This window comes from Salvia splendens, chromosome 2 (assembly GCF_004379255.2).
Source record: "Salvia splendens isolate huo1 chromosome 2, SspV2, whole genome shotgun sequence".
NCBI lineage: Eukaryota > Viridiplantae > Streptophyta > Magnoliopsida > Lamiales > Lamiaceae > Salvia > Salvia splendens.
In genome coordinates, this window is record NC_056033.1 from 29,184,719 (window position 1) to 29,199,240 (window position 14,522).

A 14,522-nucleotide genomic window follows, 5' to 3' on the forward strand; every position below is an offset into this window, starting at 1 on the left:
CAACCGGAACGAAACATTGAGAAGGAGTTTCGGAAGGAACGTCCTCCCGTTTTCGATGGAATGGGAGATCCGGCCAAGGCTGAGACCTGGATTCGGGCCATAGAACGTATCTTCAAGTTCCTAAGGTGCACCGATCAGGAGCGCCTATCGTGCGTGACCTACCAGCTCACGGGGTCCGCGGAATTTTGGTGGGAGACCAAGCAGCGAACGATGTCGCAGGAACAACTGGAATCCCTAACTTGGGAAGACTTTAAGGAGGAACTCTATGATAAGTATATCCCGAGGAGTTACCGCAAGGCTAAGGAGGCCGAGTTTTACAATCTGAAGCAGGGGCGGATGACAGTGACTGAATATGACCGTGCCCTATGCGACATGTCGCGATACGCACCGGAGCAGGTGAATACTGACGAGAAAATGTCGGAGAAGTTTTGTGCCAGTCTGAGGCACGAAATAAGAATGGCTCTAGCATGCCGTGGAAGACTCTCGTATGCCGAGTCATTGTCTCGTGCATTGGACGTGGAGAAAGCGATGCCACGGGAAAAGACAGTTACACCCACACCGCCGACCCCACAGCAGAATTTCCGAGATAAGAGGAAGTGGGACGGGAACCGCGAACCCTTTGACAACAAGAGGTTCCAGGGTACCCCAAACTCTGCTCGGGGCAAAGGAAAGCAAGCTGCTCCATACCAAAGTGGAGATTTCCGTCAGAGAGCACCTCCCTGCGCCAAGTGCCAGAAAAACCACATGGGGGAGTGCAGAGTCGGGACAAACGTGTGCAACAAGTGTGGTGGAGTTGGACACTTCGCCAAAGAGTGCTCGAGCAACAATAACACTGGAGTTGGGGGAACACCGAATGGGCCTCGAGGGAGTCCCACACCACCTCAGCAGCCGCAGCAACGTCGCCAACCATATCCCACTCAAGCTAGGGCCTATGCCTTGGGACGCAAGCAAGCTAAAGCCCCACAGGGAGATCCAAAATAAGATAATCTGGCAGGTATGGGAACGCTACTTGACATGCCTGTTGCTGTTCTGTTTGATACGGGTGCGTCGCACTCCTTTATATCGCACTCTTGCGTAAATGCTTTAAGACTTCCTGTTGATGAACTTGAACATAAGATGAATGTGAACTCACCGGTAGGAGGCCTTATAGACCTTTCACAATCTTGCTCGAACATAGAATTTATGATGGGAGAACTTAACTTAGTGGCTCACAACCTACATGTTATGCCAATGGAAAAAGTTGACATTATTCTGGGGATCGACTGGCTAGCTGAAAACTATGCCACTATTCGATGCCAAGAGAGACAAATCTCATTACAAACCCCGGGGAAGGAGCCCTCTACTTTCCACGGGATTTCGATGAATCAGCGGACTTGTGTGATATCGGCACTTCAAGCAACTACGATGATTAGAAAGGGGCGTCCTGCCTATCTCGTTTATCTACAAGGACATGACAAGAAAGAAAGGAAAGTTGAAGATGTGGCGGTAGTACGTGAGTTTCCTGACGTGTTTCCCGATGCGTTGCCAGGCCCTCCGCCTGATCGACAATTGGAGTTTACTATCGATCTGGAACCAGGAGCCGCACCAGTATCGAAGGCACCTTATAGGATGGCACCGAAAGAGTTGGAAGAACTCAAAATCCAGCTACAAGAACTTTTGGACTTGGGTTTTATCAGACCCAGTGTATCGCCATGGGGAGCACCTGTGCTGTTTGTGAAGAAGAAAGACGGGACCTTGAGAATGTGCATAGACTACCGTGAACTGAACAAATTAACTCTCAAGAACAAGTATCCTCTGCCGAGGATAGACGACCTGTTCGACCAACTTAGGGGAGCAGGAGTATTTTCAAAAATGGACTTAAGGTCAGGATATCATCAGCTGAGAGTACGAAGAGAAGACATACCCAAGACGGCGTTCCGAACGAGGTATGGGCATTATCAGTTTGTAGTCATGCCGTTTGGACTGACAAATGCACTTGCAGTATTTATGGACTTAATAAATCGAGTATTCCACCCCTACTTGGACAAGTTCGTCCTAGTGTTCATAGATGATGTGCTGGTGTACTCGAAGAATGAAAAAGAACATGAGGAGCACCTAAGGATCACGCTGGAAACACTAAGAACGGAGAAGTTGTACGCCAAGTTCAGTAAGTGTGATTTCTGGCTAAAGGAAGTAAACTTTATGGGGCATATTGTGACGGCCGAAGGGATTCGAGTTGACCCCACAAAGGTGGAGGCCGTACAACAGTGGAAGGCGCCAAAAACCCCAAATGAGATTCGGAGTTTCCTTGGTCTGGCAGGGTACTACCGGAGATTTATTGAAGGATTTTCTAAAATCGCAAGGCCGATGACTCAACAATTGAAGAAGGGGACCAAGGTCAATTGGACACCGGAGTGTGAGGCTAGTTTCCAATTGTTGAAGGATAAGTTGACCACCGCACCTATTCTAGCCGTGCCGGAACCGTGAGTAGACTATGTGGTTTACACTGACGCGTCTAAGGTTGGACTCGGATGTGTTTTGATGCAGAATGGTAAGGTGATTGCCTATGCTTCACGGCAGTTGAGGCCACACGAACTGAACTACCCCACTCATGACCTGGAATTAGCAGCCGTTGTGCACGCATTGAAGATTTGGAGGCACCATCTCTATGGAGTTCGGTGTGAGATTTTTACCGACCACAAGAGTCTGAAATACTTCTTTGAGCATAAAGACTTGAACATGAGACAACGCAGATGGCTTGAATTGGTCAAGGATTATGGCTGTGGCATTAACTATCATCCGGGCAAGGCAAACGTAGTGGCCGATGCATTGAGCCGGAAAGCCCAACCACAATTGGCAACCTTTCTCACTCAAGAACCGGAGTTGATTCGCGAATTCAGCAAAATGCGATTGGAAGTAGTGAGAGCTCCGGAGACCGTGAAAGGAAAGATTGCCACCTTGGTAGTGGTATCCGATCTGCGAACAAGGATAATAGAAGGACAACGAAATGATGAAAATTTAGAGAAGGTTCGACTGAAGGTGAGGAAGGACGAGCAAGAGAAATTTCGAGAGGAGGCTGATAATGCTCTCACTTATGAAGGGAGACTTTGTGTGCCAGACGACGAAGGACTTCGAAATGAAATTTTGATCGAGGAACACGAGACTCCATACACCGCTCATTCTGGAAGTACGAAGATGTACCAGGACTTGAAGGGATCATTCTGGTGGGATGGAATGAAGAGGGACATAGCTTCGTTTGTGGAAAGATGTTTGGCGTGTCAACAAGTAAAAGCTTTACATCAACGACCCTATGGGAAACTGCAACCGCTGGAAATCCTGGAGTGGAAATGGGAACATATCAACATGGATTTTGTGACGGGATTACCAAAGACCCGGCAAGGGAATACAACCATTTGGGTAATCAATAGACCGCCTCACCAAGAGTGCGCATTTAATACCTATCCCTATAACTCATGGATCCGACAAACTGGCCCGGATTTATGTGAAAGAAATCATTCGGCTACATGGGGTGCCAATACAATCACGTCAGACCGAGATACAAGGTTCACTTCAAGGTTTTGGATAAGTCTACAACGAGAGCTTGGTACACGACTGAATTTTAGTACTGCTTTCCATCCACAAACCGATGGACAGTCTGAGAGAACGATTCAAACTCTCGAGGATATGTTGAGAGCCGTGGTTCTTGACAGAGGAGAAAATAGGGAAGTTGTACTACCGTTGATCGAGTTTGCCTATAACAACAGTTTCCAGGCGACAATAAATATGGCCCCATATGAAGCATTGTATGAGAGGAAGTGTAGATCACCACTCTACTGGGATGAGGTTGGTGAAAGAAAAATACTCGGGCCAGATTCGGTCGAAGAGATGATTGAGGTCGTGCGACAAATTCGACAAAGGATAAAAGAAGCTCAAGACCGACAGAAGTCATATGCCGATGTCCGGCGTACAGATTTACAGTTCAATACGGGAGATAAGGTGTTCTTGAAGGTATCTCCGTCGAAGGGGGTAACGAGGTTTGGTGTAAAGGGGAAATTGAAGCCACGATACGTAGGGCCTTATGAAATCCTTGAGAAGGTGGGACCCGTAGCGTATAGGTTGGCATTACCACCGAGTTTTGGGACTGTGCATAATGTTTTCCATGTGTCACAATTATGAAAGTATGTGTTCGATCCCAAACACGTGGTTCATCAAGAGAAAATGATATTGAATCCCGACTTGAGTTATGAGGAGAAGCCTGAAGCTATTCTGGACAGGAAAGTGCAAGAATTGGGGAATAAATCGATCGCGTCCGTGAAAGTACTTTGGAAACACCATGGCCACGAGGAGGCTACTTGGGAACTCGAGGATAAAATGAAAGAGAAATACCCGTAGTTGTTCGTTAGAAATGAGTAAATTTCGGGACGAAATTTCTATTAAGGTGGGTAGAATGTAACGCCCGTACTTTTAAAGTACTAAATTAAAGCATGTCATGAAATAATTAATATAAAATAATTATGCATGCTATGTTTCTCGTTAAATGTGCTTTGGAAAATAGTATGGTTTCTATGTGATGATGTGATTTTTTTTGGAACGTCCTTTTTTTATGAACATTGAGAGACATGTTGAAGGTCTCGTTGAAAGAATGACGATGATATTGCTATATTTAGCAAGACGAATGAAATACGTGGAGATGAATATTTTTTTTTGGAAGATGACGTGCGTAAATCGAGGAATGGTTGAAGGGATTATATTTGGGACAACACCAAATATAAGTTGTGCCGTTAAACGGACTTTACTTTTTTTTGGTTGTGAAGAACGAGATAACCAAAATTAATAAAGACCCGTGAATTTTAATTATCGAAGGAAAATACGAAAATATAAAGTATGAACTTATTTTGGGTTTTTCAAAATAAATTAGAGTCCAATTAATTACAAAATAACTTGGATCCTAATTACTCTTTTAATCCATCAAATAATGATATTAGTTCTAACTTGGGCTTCCAATTAAATTGATCCCAAACCAAAATAAATTATTGAAGCCCAAGCATGAATTTAAAGTGGACCAAGCCCAACCCCCCCCCCCCCCTCTCTTCCTCTTCTTTTCTTTCTCCTTATGGCCGACGGTTTCCTTCTCAAAGAGGAGACTCTCCATTTTCTCCACCTCTCCATCTTTCTCATCAATGCTACCATCCAAGAGCCACCACCACTCCTCTTTAATCCATTCTCGGACACTTCAGATTACACAACAAATAAAACAAAGGAAAAAAAAAGTGAGAGGAGCCGAGAGGGAGATTGCCGAGAGGAAGGGGGGAAGTTTTGGCTACCATCTTTTGTGTTTCTTCTACCAAATTCAACCATTTTTGGAGGTGTAATTCTTTCCTATCACCAAGCATGAGATTATTATAGCCTTGCATATTTGTTTTTACACCTTCGTATTCCATAACCCAACCAAATAACATCAACTAAGAATCAACCAAACGATCGTCGTACGTAACCGAAACTACGAAAGAACTTAACTTTATAATGAAAACGCGTGTTGCGGGTTGATTCGGGGTAGTTTCGAACGAGAAGAAGTCACGGCCGGCGACGGGCAGCGGCGGACATGCCGCGCTCGACTCTCTCGGTGCCGACGACGTCCCGGAGGCTGGACCTCCCATGGCGACGACCGCGACGTTCCTCTCCCCGGCGAGTCAGCAGCGGCGCTGGAGCAGGCGGCGAACCTCCCCTGCGGCCCTGCGACGGCGGCGAACCGAGGCAGCACGGCTTCGCGACCTCCCCGGCGGCGACAACAGCTTCTGACGGGCAGCAGCCCTCCCGGCGACGAGCGGCGGCGGCTGCTCGTGGTTTCAGTCGAAGAGAGAGAGACGGAGAGAGAGAGGGAGAGGAATAAGGTGGGCCTCACCAATTATTTTCTCTTTTTAGTTGGGCCTCACCAATTATTTTTTGGAGGAATAAGGTGGGCTAAGTAAATATATCTTTTGGGCCGTCAATTAATTTAAATCGCGGGAAATTATTTAATTAAAGCTCGGAACGTTTGAAGAATGAATAATTTACCCTAAGCATGAAATAGTACTTTTCAAAGGTAAATAATTGCGATAATTAAAGTATACGCTTAAATAATTCTTTTTTTAAAAAAAATTATTTTCGACGTCACGGAAAATACGAGGAACCAACGGAGGAAAGAACGAGCGTAAGCGGCCGACCGGCATCGCACGCGACGCCTTGGGCGGCCGTCGAATAACCGAAAATGCACGAAAACCGAGAAAGAGAAATAAAAGATTCTAATTAGAGTGCATGCATTCTAAATGTCTTCGTTACCGAGATTGATGTGTACTTTATGTATTTTCCGAAAAGGTGGTTCGCACGGCCGCTAAAAGTCGGATCGAGAAGCTACTTAAGGAAAACTCTAAGCTTTTGAGGTGGGCTTTATTACTTTAACTCTTTAATTGCAATTGATATGTTTATGGTGAGATAAGGGTGGTTTAAATATTATGTCATGCCGTACTTTATGTTTTGAATTGTCTATCTGATTATCTACTAGAATAATGTTCTACTAGACTTTGATGGTTAACGAATTCGGGTCTAACTAGGGTCCAAGCCCTACTTAGGCTAGTGCACTGATGGGGATCGTGAGCCGTCCCTTAGGTCGGCCGGTCCAGTGATCGAGTTTGTGGCCACATTCTCGTTTCACATGATGGTTCAGATATTGTATATGATGGAGGATGACGATTGTCCGCGCGGACACTATTTTATTAAAGGAATGATTTTAGTGTTTCTCGGCCTTTTAAAGAAAACCCGAGTTTCACTCAATGATGGCTGACATAATTCTATCGATAAATGTATTCCGGGCATGAGTTCACTGGGTGCATCAAGTACTCAGCCCCTGCATATGTTTTCCCTATGTGCAGGTTGAGCGAGGACGGGAGGCGGAGGATGTTGAGCAATGATTCCGGAATTGTATTCAATAACTGTTCTGGTTACTATTGTGTCTTCATACATAGTAGTAGACAAACTCTCAATTGCTTCCGCTACTCTACGTTTTAAGAATTTCTTTTATTTCCTTTGAATTTTCAAACTATGTCATTCACTTTATGTACTTTCGGGATTTGAAACTTTGATTTGATAATGGAATTTCGCCTTTTGATCTACATGTCGTACCCCTTGATTGTTTTCCCCCTTCTTCCCCGCTTCTTAATTCCCCCATTAGTCGCGATCAACCGTGTTTTCTATCCTTAGAAAATGCGGTCGTGACAAACCCCTCTTGATCTATGAGTATGTCTCGAGGGGAACCCTTTTCGAGCACCTGCACAGGGCAGAGGCGCGCCAGACACCGCCTCTGAACTTGCTGAGGCGCCTCTTCATTGCCCACCAGGCGGCTGACGGCCTTGCCTACCTCCACTCCTCTGCCGTGCCCCCCATCTACCACAGGGATGTGAAGACGAGCAACATACTCCTGGACGAGAATCTTGATGCCAAGGTGTCGGATTTCGGGCTATCGAGGCTTGTTGAACTGAGCGAGAGGGACTGCACCCACATCAACACCTCTGCTCAAGGGACGCTAGGCTACCTCGACCCCGAATACTACGTGAATATGCAGCTGACGGATCGGAGTGATGTGTACAGCTTCGGCGTCGTGCTGCTGGAGCTTCTGACTTGCAAGAGAGCTATTGATTTCAATAGGGATGAGGAAAATGTGAACCTGGTGGTTTACATGAAGAGGATGTTTGATGAGGATAACCTGATGGCAGTGATTGATCCAGCGATCAAGCAGGGGGCATCCGAGGTGGAGCTGGAGACAATGAAGGCGTCGGGAATCTGGCTGCAGCTTGCTTGGATGAACGGCGACAGAATCGCCCTTCGATGAAAGAAGTCTTTGATGAGATCGAATGCGTTATCAGCATTATCACCGGATGATGCTTCCAAAATGTAGCAGTCAATTTCTGGTGTTCAAGTTTGTGCATTTGTTTCTGAATTGATTTGGACAAGATTTGAAATGACTCCACATTAAGCATGAAAAAGTTTACACTTAAAAATTGAAGGGAACAAAATACAGACATTAATTTTGAAGTGACAAGATCTAAAATAAGAAAAAGACATTAAAACTGTTACAATATTACGACTGAACTTCAGATTTACATGATAAATTGCTTTGGGGAATCTGAACATTTAAACTGATGCTAATATCCAGAACATAACATGAGACGACATGGCAATCAGGAACCATGTAACGAACGCTAGAGCAATGGCCAGTTCAAATCTTTGACATGGGAGATGCGTTGGACCTGTACAAAATTTCAAGTCTTTTGCGTACAAAACTGCAATCCCAGCTGATGAGCATGCAGCAGCAAGCGATAAGGTAGCCGTTACCTGCATCCCATATGTGAGTCAACATATGCAAATAAAAGAGCTACATTCCCGACATGAGGCAAAAAAGAGCTACATTCCTCATCAGAAAGATATACTCCACATTTGATTGATGTCAGATAGCTAAGCCTAAGATTTGAAAACCAAACAATAATAGCTCATAGTATTGGAAAGCAAACTTTGACAATTGTGAAATATCTACAAACACATCCAAACATCAAGATCAAGTAACATGAAGCATGTATTACACATCAAAAACTGAAGTGTCAAATGCAGAAATTGACAAATATTTTATAAGTTGTTGGTTCACATGTGAAAGTGTGACAAAATAGTTGATAAAAAAATTCACCATGTTATTCCGATAACAATTTTGAATTTGAGAAGAAACGGTTGAAAATATAAGACAATAAGGTGAGCAAATATAAATGTGATTTAGAGGGATTACCCAATCACCAACAACAAAAAGGCTAACTAAGACTGGATTCCGGAGGTCTCTCTTTATCCGCAAAGCATAGATATCAAGACATGCAAGCCCAAAGCTCCAAAATACTTGAAGCCCCATTGATGCAATAAGATAACTGAATCCAAAAAGTGCGGTGTTAAAAGAAACTTCATAACAAATGTTTTGAAATCATTTATGCAGATCTAGCTAGTGATGTTGGGAAATTAGAGGAAGATGTATACATATAAGGATACACTCTAAACCAACACTAGGTTGGTCTTAGCAATTTGAAATGGAAAAACTATCCTTTCCTAGCCAACAAATGTTCTCATTAACAAGCAGAAAACTTCCCATGTGAATATTAAACTAATCCTATTTGATTTAAAGTATTTATTTTTCAGCAAGAACTATTACTGAGACTACAGAATGGCAGAACTATCATAGGCCTTAAAATACTAAAAAAAGGCTTCAAATACAGATATTCCAATCTAACAAATTTCAAATCCATCAATACACGAATCCGAAACTAAACAGAACCAGATTCATACTTCCAAAAACCTCCAAAATCAACAAAAGAGGTGTCTCATGCAGTTATAGATCCACCATACCCGAACAACGATAATTCAACCCAATTTAATTATTTTGATTTTATTGATTGCCATTCAAAGAATTCCTAAATAGTTCCAGACACCAATTAATTGCACAAAACCTACCAACCATAAATAAATGACATTAAAGTAAATCTAAAAAAGGAAGACTTGAAAGATGAAAGAATGTGCATATATACATACCAATAAGCAGTGAAATTAGAAAAGCCAGCAGCAGAAATCATAACTCCAATGGAACCAGCTGCAAACAAACATTGCCCAATCCTCAGCATCAATCCACACGCAGTTCCAGGGCTACCGAGCAAATCCTTCATTTTTCTTACTCTGGGCCCTTTTCCCCAAATTCAAAAAAGGGCCCCCTCAAATCCCTAGATTCCGTCAATTTTCCCCATTTTCCACCCTCTCAAACGCAAACCATGAAACTCGTAGTGCCCACACTGTCACGTATTAGCGAATCTACTTCTATGCGCGGTATCGATTCGATTGAGATTGATCGAACACTCGCCAGCAACTGAAACGTCACCTTAAAAAGACTCGTAAAAATTTCATTTTTAGGGTTATTAGTTTTGAAGGAGGTGAATTATGATGACAGTTTGTTTAATCGGTGGATTAGCAGCAACGGGAGGTTGTGAGTGGGATTATAATAATAGCTTGATGTGACGCCTGCAGTCCTACGTGGACATCTTTTCACTCGCGAAAAAAATAAGGACATTTAGAGCATCCACGATGGCAATAGCTCAGCCATAATCTATTCACAAACTTTTCCTGGCACATCATCAGCACTAAAAACTCCTCCTACCACATCATCAGGACAAACAACTGGACAAGCAACAACCTAGGCATAGGCTAGCCACAATAAATAAAATTATAAAAATAACAATCACACAAAATACGGAATTCAACTTACGACACAGATACAGGAAAATGCAATAATTTTATTTAAATAAAAAAAGGTACATTAAAAAAAAATTACATAATTAAAAAAAAAACTAACGTCGTGCAGTCCTCCGCGCCCACAACTCTTCAATTAAATCCTTTTGGAGTCGAATATGAGCTTCCACTTGGCGCATGTCGACATGTGCTTGGAGGCGGCCGACTTCATCGTGAGGCCCCACTTCGTACGTTGGGGGCGGCCACGCCGTGGCTTGGACCGACTTCATTATCGTCGTTGGCCCAACTAGTCAGTTGTAAACCTTCATCATCGACAATCATGTTGTGCATGATAATACAGGCGTACATTATATCAGCAATGCAATCGACATGCCACAAACGCGTTGGACCCCTAATTGCCGCCCATCGAGACTGTAGCACACCAAATGCGCGCTCCACGTCCTTGCGCGCCGACTCCTGCCGTTCCGCAAAGTAGGTCTTCCTCTCATCTGATCTGCACCTGATCGTCTTCACAAAGACGGACCACCTAGGGTATATCCCATCCTCCAAGTAGTAGCCCATATCATGCTGGTTCCCGTTGGCGATAAAACTGATGGCTGGACCGACGCCGTGGCACTGCTCGTTGAAAAGGGGCGACGAGTTGAGGACGTTGAGGTGGTTGTTCGACCCGGCTACCCCAAAATATGCATGCTAAATCCACAGCCGGTAATCAGCTACGACCTCGAGGATCATCGTGGGATTCTTTCCCTTGTAGCCGGTCGTGTGCGGGACAGTTCTTCCACTCCCAATGTATACAATCTATGCTTCCTAACATACTCGGGAACCCATGCTTCTCCCTGTGCATCTGCATCAGCTCCTAGCAGTCTTCGGGGGTAGGGCTTCGAAGGGACTGATCACGGAATATTTCAACCACGCCCTGACAAAAATACTTCATACATTCAAGGGCAGTCGTCTCACCGATGTGGAGGTACTCGTCCCACATGTCTGTCGCGCCTCCGTAGGCCAATTGCCTGATTGCCCCAGTGCACTTTTGAATAGGTATGTGGCTGGGTCTGCCAGCCGCATCGTGCCTGAAGCGGAAACACATATATCGACGCTTCAAAGCGTCAACAATACGTATAAACAGGGTCCTGCTCATCCTAAAACGCCGCCTGAAAAGGTTGGCGTTGAACCGCGGCTCCGGTGCGAAGTAGTCTTCATATAGCCGCTGATGTGCAGCTACGTGATCTCGCTCAATCACTGCTCGGTGGTGGACAATGGGTCGAGGTCGAGGTACCGCCGGCTGTAAGGCCTTTTGTATCAGCCGGTTCATCTCACGGGACGTATAGGCCTCCAACTCTTCGTTCATTCGCCGTTCGTACTCCTCAGCATCCCCACCACTACAACCACTACTACCACCCGCGCTACTCATTTCGCGTTGTTGCTCTTGTACAAAAATTAAGGAGAGGAAACTCGTTAAAACAAGTGGTGCGAATGAAAATGACGTGCAAATCGTGTATATATAGTGTTTCGAAAATTAAATAAAAAAATTAAAAAATCGGCTGGCCGATAGCTCGCCGATCGGGAGCTTGCAATGGCGGCCAGCCGATCGGCGAGCGCATCGGCCAGCGCTCGGGAATCGGCGTGCGCTCGCCGATTTTCTCACCGATTTGGCGCTGGCAGACTGCAATGGTTCGGCGAGCAGACCGGCCAGCGCCGGGAATCGGCTAGCCGGTCCGCTCGCCGCTATTGTGGATGCTCTTAGGAAGATTTGAGAATTAATGCGTAAATAAGAGAGAGGTGGAGAATGATAGTTAAAATAGTGTTAGTAAATAATGTGACTCTCATTATCATTATTTTTATAAGTTGTAAATAAATTGATGTATGTGGATAATGAGTTTGAGAGAAGTTTCTATAAATGAAAATGAGATAATTTTGTGGGACGAACGAAAAAAAAAAAAAGTATTTATAGTTTGGGATATTGGTCTCTAAAACCATGAACTTTATCTAAAATTTGATATTTCCCATAAACTTTGAAATTGGTCTATAATATCACAAACTTTACATTTTGTTTGGTATTTCCCAAACTCCCTCATATAAAATATATTCATCAAAATCTTATTTTACTAGGCAACCGTGAGACGTTTTATGATATTTTAATCACTTTTTAAGTTCATAATATGTAGGATAAAAAAGCCTCGTAAGTTAGTCAAATATAGTAATAGACATGCCGTTGGAAATACCAAACAAAGTCCAAAGTTTATGATATTATATACCAATTTCAAAGTTCATGGGAAATACCAAATTCTAGGCAAAGTTTATGATTTTAAGGACCAATTTCCCTTATATTTTTATAGGACTGAGTGAGTAACATTTAAACGAACTATTTTCTTTTTATTATTCTTGAGAATAAAGGTTGAAATCCCAACTCCAAGTATTCCAACATCTTGGACTGACAATATTGTGAGATGTGTTCAATCAGGATACACAGTGAGAGTGTCCACAATAATGTGGACAAACCCAAGGCACAGCCACAAAAAAACTTGCACAGCTCAATAGTGGACAAGCCACAACCACAAATCACATTTTTTAAACAAATGGAGTATTTATAAACAAAATACCGAAAAAAATAAAAAATGAATAAAAAAAAAGGTTTTTTGGCTGCCGTGGTCAGCGTTGCGGCCCTACTCCATGCACCGCGTCCCCGTCGAGGAGTCGGCCCACGCCTTTCCACCCCCGCCCCAGCCCGCCATTTCCACCCCTATTGTGGACACTTTGAACCCTAAGGGAGAGGGTCATAACCCACTGTCCTACGAAAAGTCCACTCCCAATGCCTCACACTTGTGCTGGAGAGAAGTTACAACTACACGACAGTAGTTGTCATTCTTGCAATTTTGCCCTAACGGAAGTTGGATTTTAATAATTTATAAAGGATTAAAAATTATGAATTTTGGTATTCCCTCCGTCTCAATGTAGTTGAGTCGTATTCTTTTATAGTTTGTCCCAATGTAGTTGAGTCATTTTTTTTGGTAAAAACTTTATGCTCTCTATTACTTTATTCTCTCTTCATTTCTCTTACTTTATTCTTTCTCTTACTTTTTTCTCTCCATTTTAACCTTTAACAAATTAATTTCTTAAATCTTATGCCAAAAAGAAATGTACCAACTACCCTGGGACGGATGGAGTATAGTTTTTATAATTTTTAAATATAAATACTACTACACCCGTCCTATAATAGATGTCACAATTTTCTTTTTAGTTTATCATGGAGAAAGACCTTTTTCTATAATTTTCTTTTTTTCTAATTACTTGATGATATAGCGATCAGCCAAAAATGACCAATAAACGATAAAAAAAAATTCCTAATCTAGATATACTATTTGACATAATGAGATGATAAGCCCATCAAATAATTATTTAATAAGTGGAACTATAAAGAAGTTTGATGGATCCGCGAATTTTTGATGGTGAAGAATGCTGGAAAATATAGATCACGACACAGAGAATTTACGTGGTTCGATTTACTGAAGTAAATCTACGTCCACGGGAAGAAGGGAGGGCAAGATTGTATTGCTTGATCTGGGATTACAGCTTACAACACAGACTTGCTATATGATATTTTATCTCTAGAGAGCTTAACCTTTTTCTATCTGATCTAAGTTCTATTTATACATTGAACTAAGATCGTGGCTTGCATCACCACTAATGATGGTTGTGGATGTCGTGGAGGTCATGGCCTAAGATCGTGGATGTAGCGTAGGTCATGGCCTACGATCGTGGCCTGAGTTGACACCACGTGGTAGTGGGTGTGTTGGAAGTTGTGGAAATCCTGTATGGGTCCACTAACTCCTTGTTCGGTCGAATACTGAGACCGAACTGCTTTGGTTGCCGATCTGAGAGTAGAGCTTGATGCCGACCTGAGAGCAGAGCTTGATTGGTTGGCTTTTACCGAGCTGTAGGCTGAGGCCGAACTCTTTGTTCGGTCGAATACTGAGACCGAACTGCTTTGGTTGCCGATCTGAGAGTAGAGCTTGATTGGTTGGCTTTTACCGAGCTGTAGGCTGAGGCCGAACTCTTTGGTAATGCCGAACTCATACTCTTCCTTGGGCTTTGGGATGATGGGCCGTCATTGCTGTTGGGCTTGTTTAGTACGCACCCCATCACTACCCCCCCCGAAGGGCGAAGTGAATCACTTCGGCGAAGTGAGTCACTTCGGCATTCTGGATAAAGGCAAGGGGGAGGCTGATGTCAGGGGACGT

General features: G+C 43.5%; 2 protein-coding genes across 2 annotated transcripts; one reads left to right on the forward strand and one right to left on the reverse strand.

Moving 5' to 3' along the window:
* Window positions 1-210: 210 nt before the first annotated feature.
* Window positions 211-7,843, forward strand: LOC121777886 (wall-associated receptor kinase-like 20). The gene is made up of 2 exons (XM_042175228.1): window positions 211-485; window positions 7,216-7,843. Exons 1-2 carry the CDS (start codon window positions 211-213, stop codon window positions 7,841-7,843), a joined length of 903 nt encoding a protein of 300 aa, XP_042031162.1.
* Window positions 7,844-7,983: 140 nt separating this feature from the next.
* LOC121763999 (CASP-like protein 5B2) lies at window positions 7,984-10,010 on the reverse strand. The gene is made up of 3 exons (XM_042160093.1): window positions 9,577-10,010; window positions 8,789-8,921; window positions 7,984-8,346 (listed from the first exon to the last, which is right to left on the reverse strand). Exons 1-3 carry the CDS (start codon window positions 9,705-9,707, stop codon window positions 8,146-8,148), a joined length of 465 nt encoding a protein of 154 aa, XP_042016027.1. The 5' UTR covers window positions 9,708-10,010; the 3' UTR covers window positions 7,984-8,145.
* Window positions 10,011-14,522: the final 4,512 nt, after the last annotated feature.

What these genes read in the sequence shown, in the direction of transcription:
- LOC121777886 (XM_042175228.1), top strand. Translation starts at nt 211, where the DNA reads ATGTCGCAGGAACAACTGGAATCCCTAACTTGGGAAGACTTTAAGGAG. An exon ending in GCATGCCGTGGAAGACTCTC is followed by an intron (nt 486 to 7,215) that starts GTATGCCGAGTC and finishes TTCTATCCTTAG; the next exon opens with AAAATGCGGTCGTGACAAAC.
- LOC121763999 (XM_042160093.1), bottom strand. Translation starts at nt 9,707, where the DNA reads ATGAAGGATTTGCTCGGTAGCCCTGGAACTGCGTGTGGATTGATGCTG. An exon ending in TCTAATTTCACTGCTTATTG is followed by an intron (nt 8,922 to 9,576) that starts GTATGTATATAT and finishes TTTTGGATTCAG; the next exon opens with TTATCTTATTGCATCAATGG. An exon ending in TTTTTGTTGTTGGTGATTGG is followed by an intron (nt 8,347 to 8,788) that starts GTAATCCCTCTA and finishes TATGGGATGCAG; the next exon opens with GTAACGGCTACCTTATCGCT.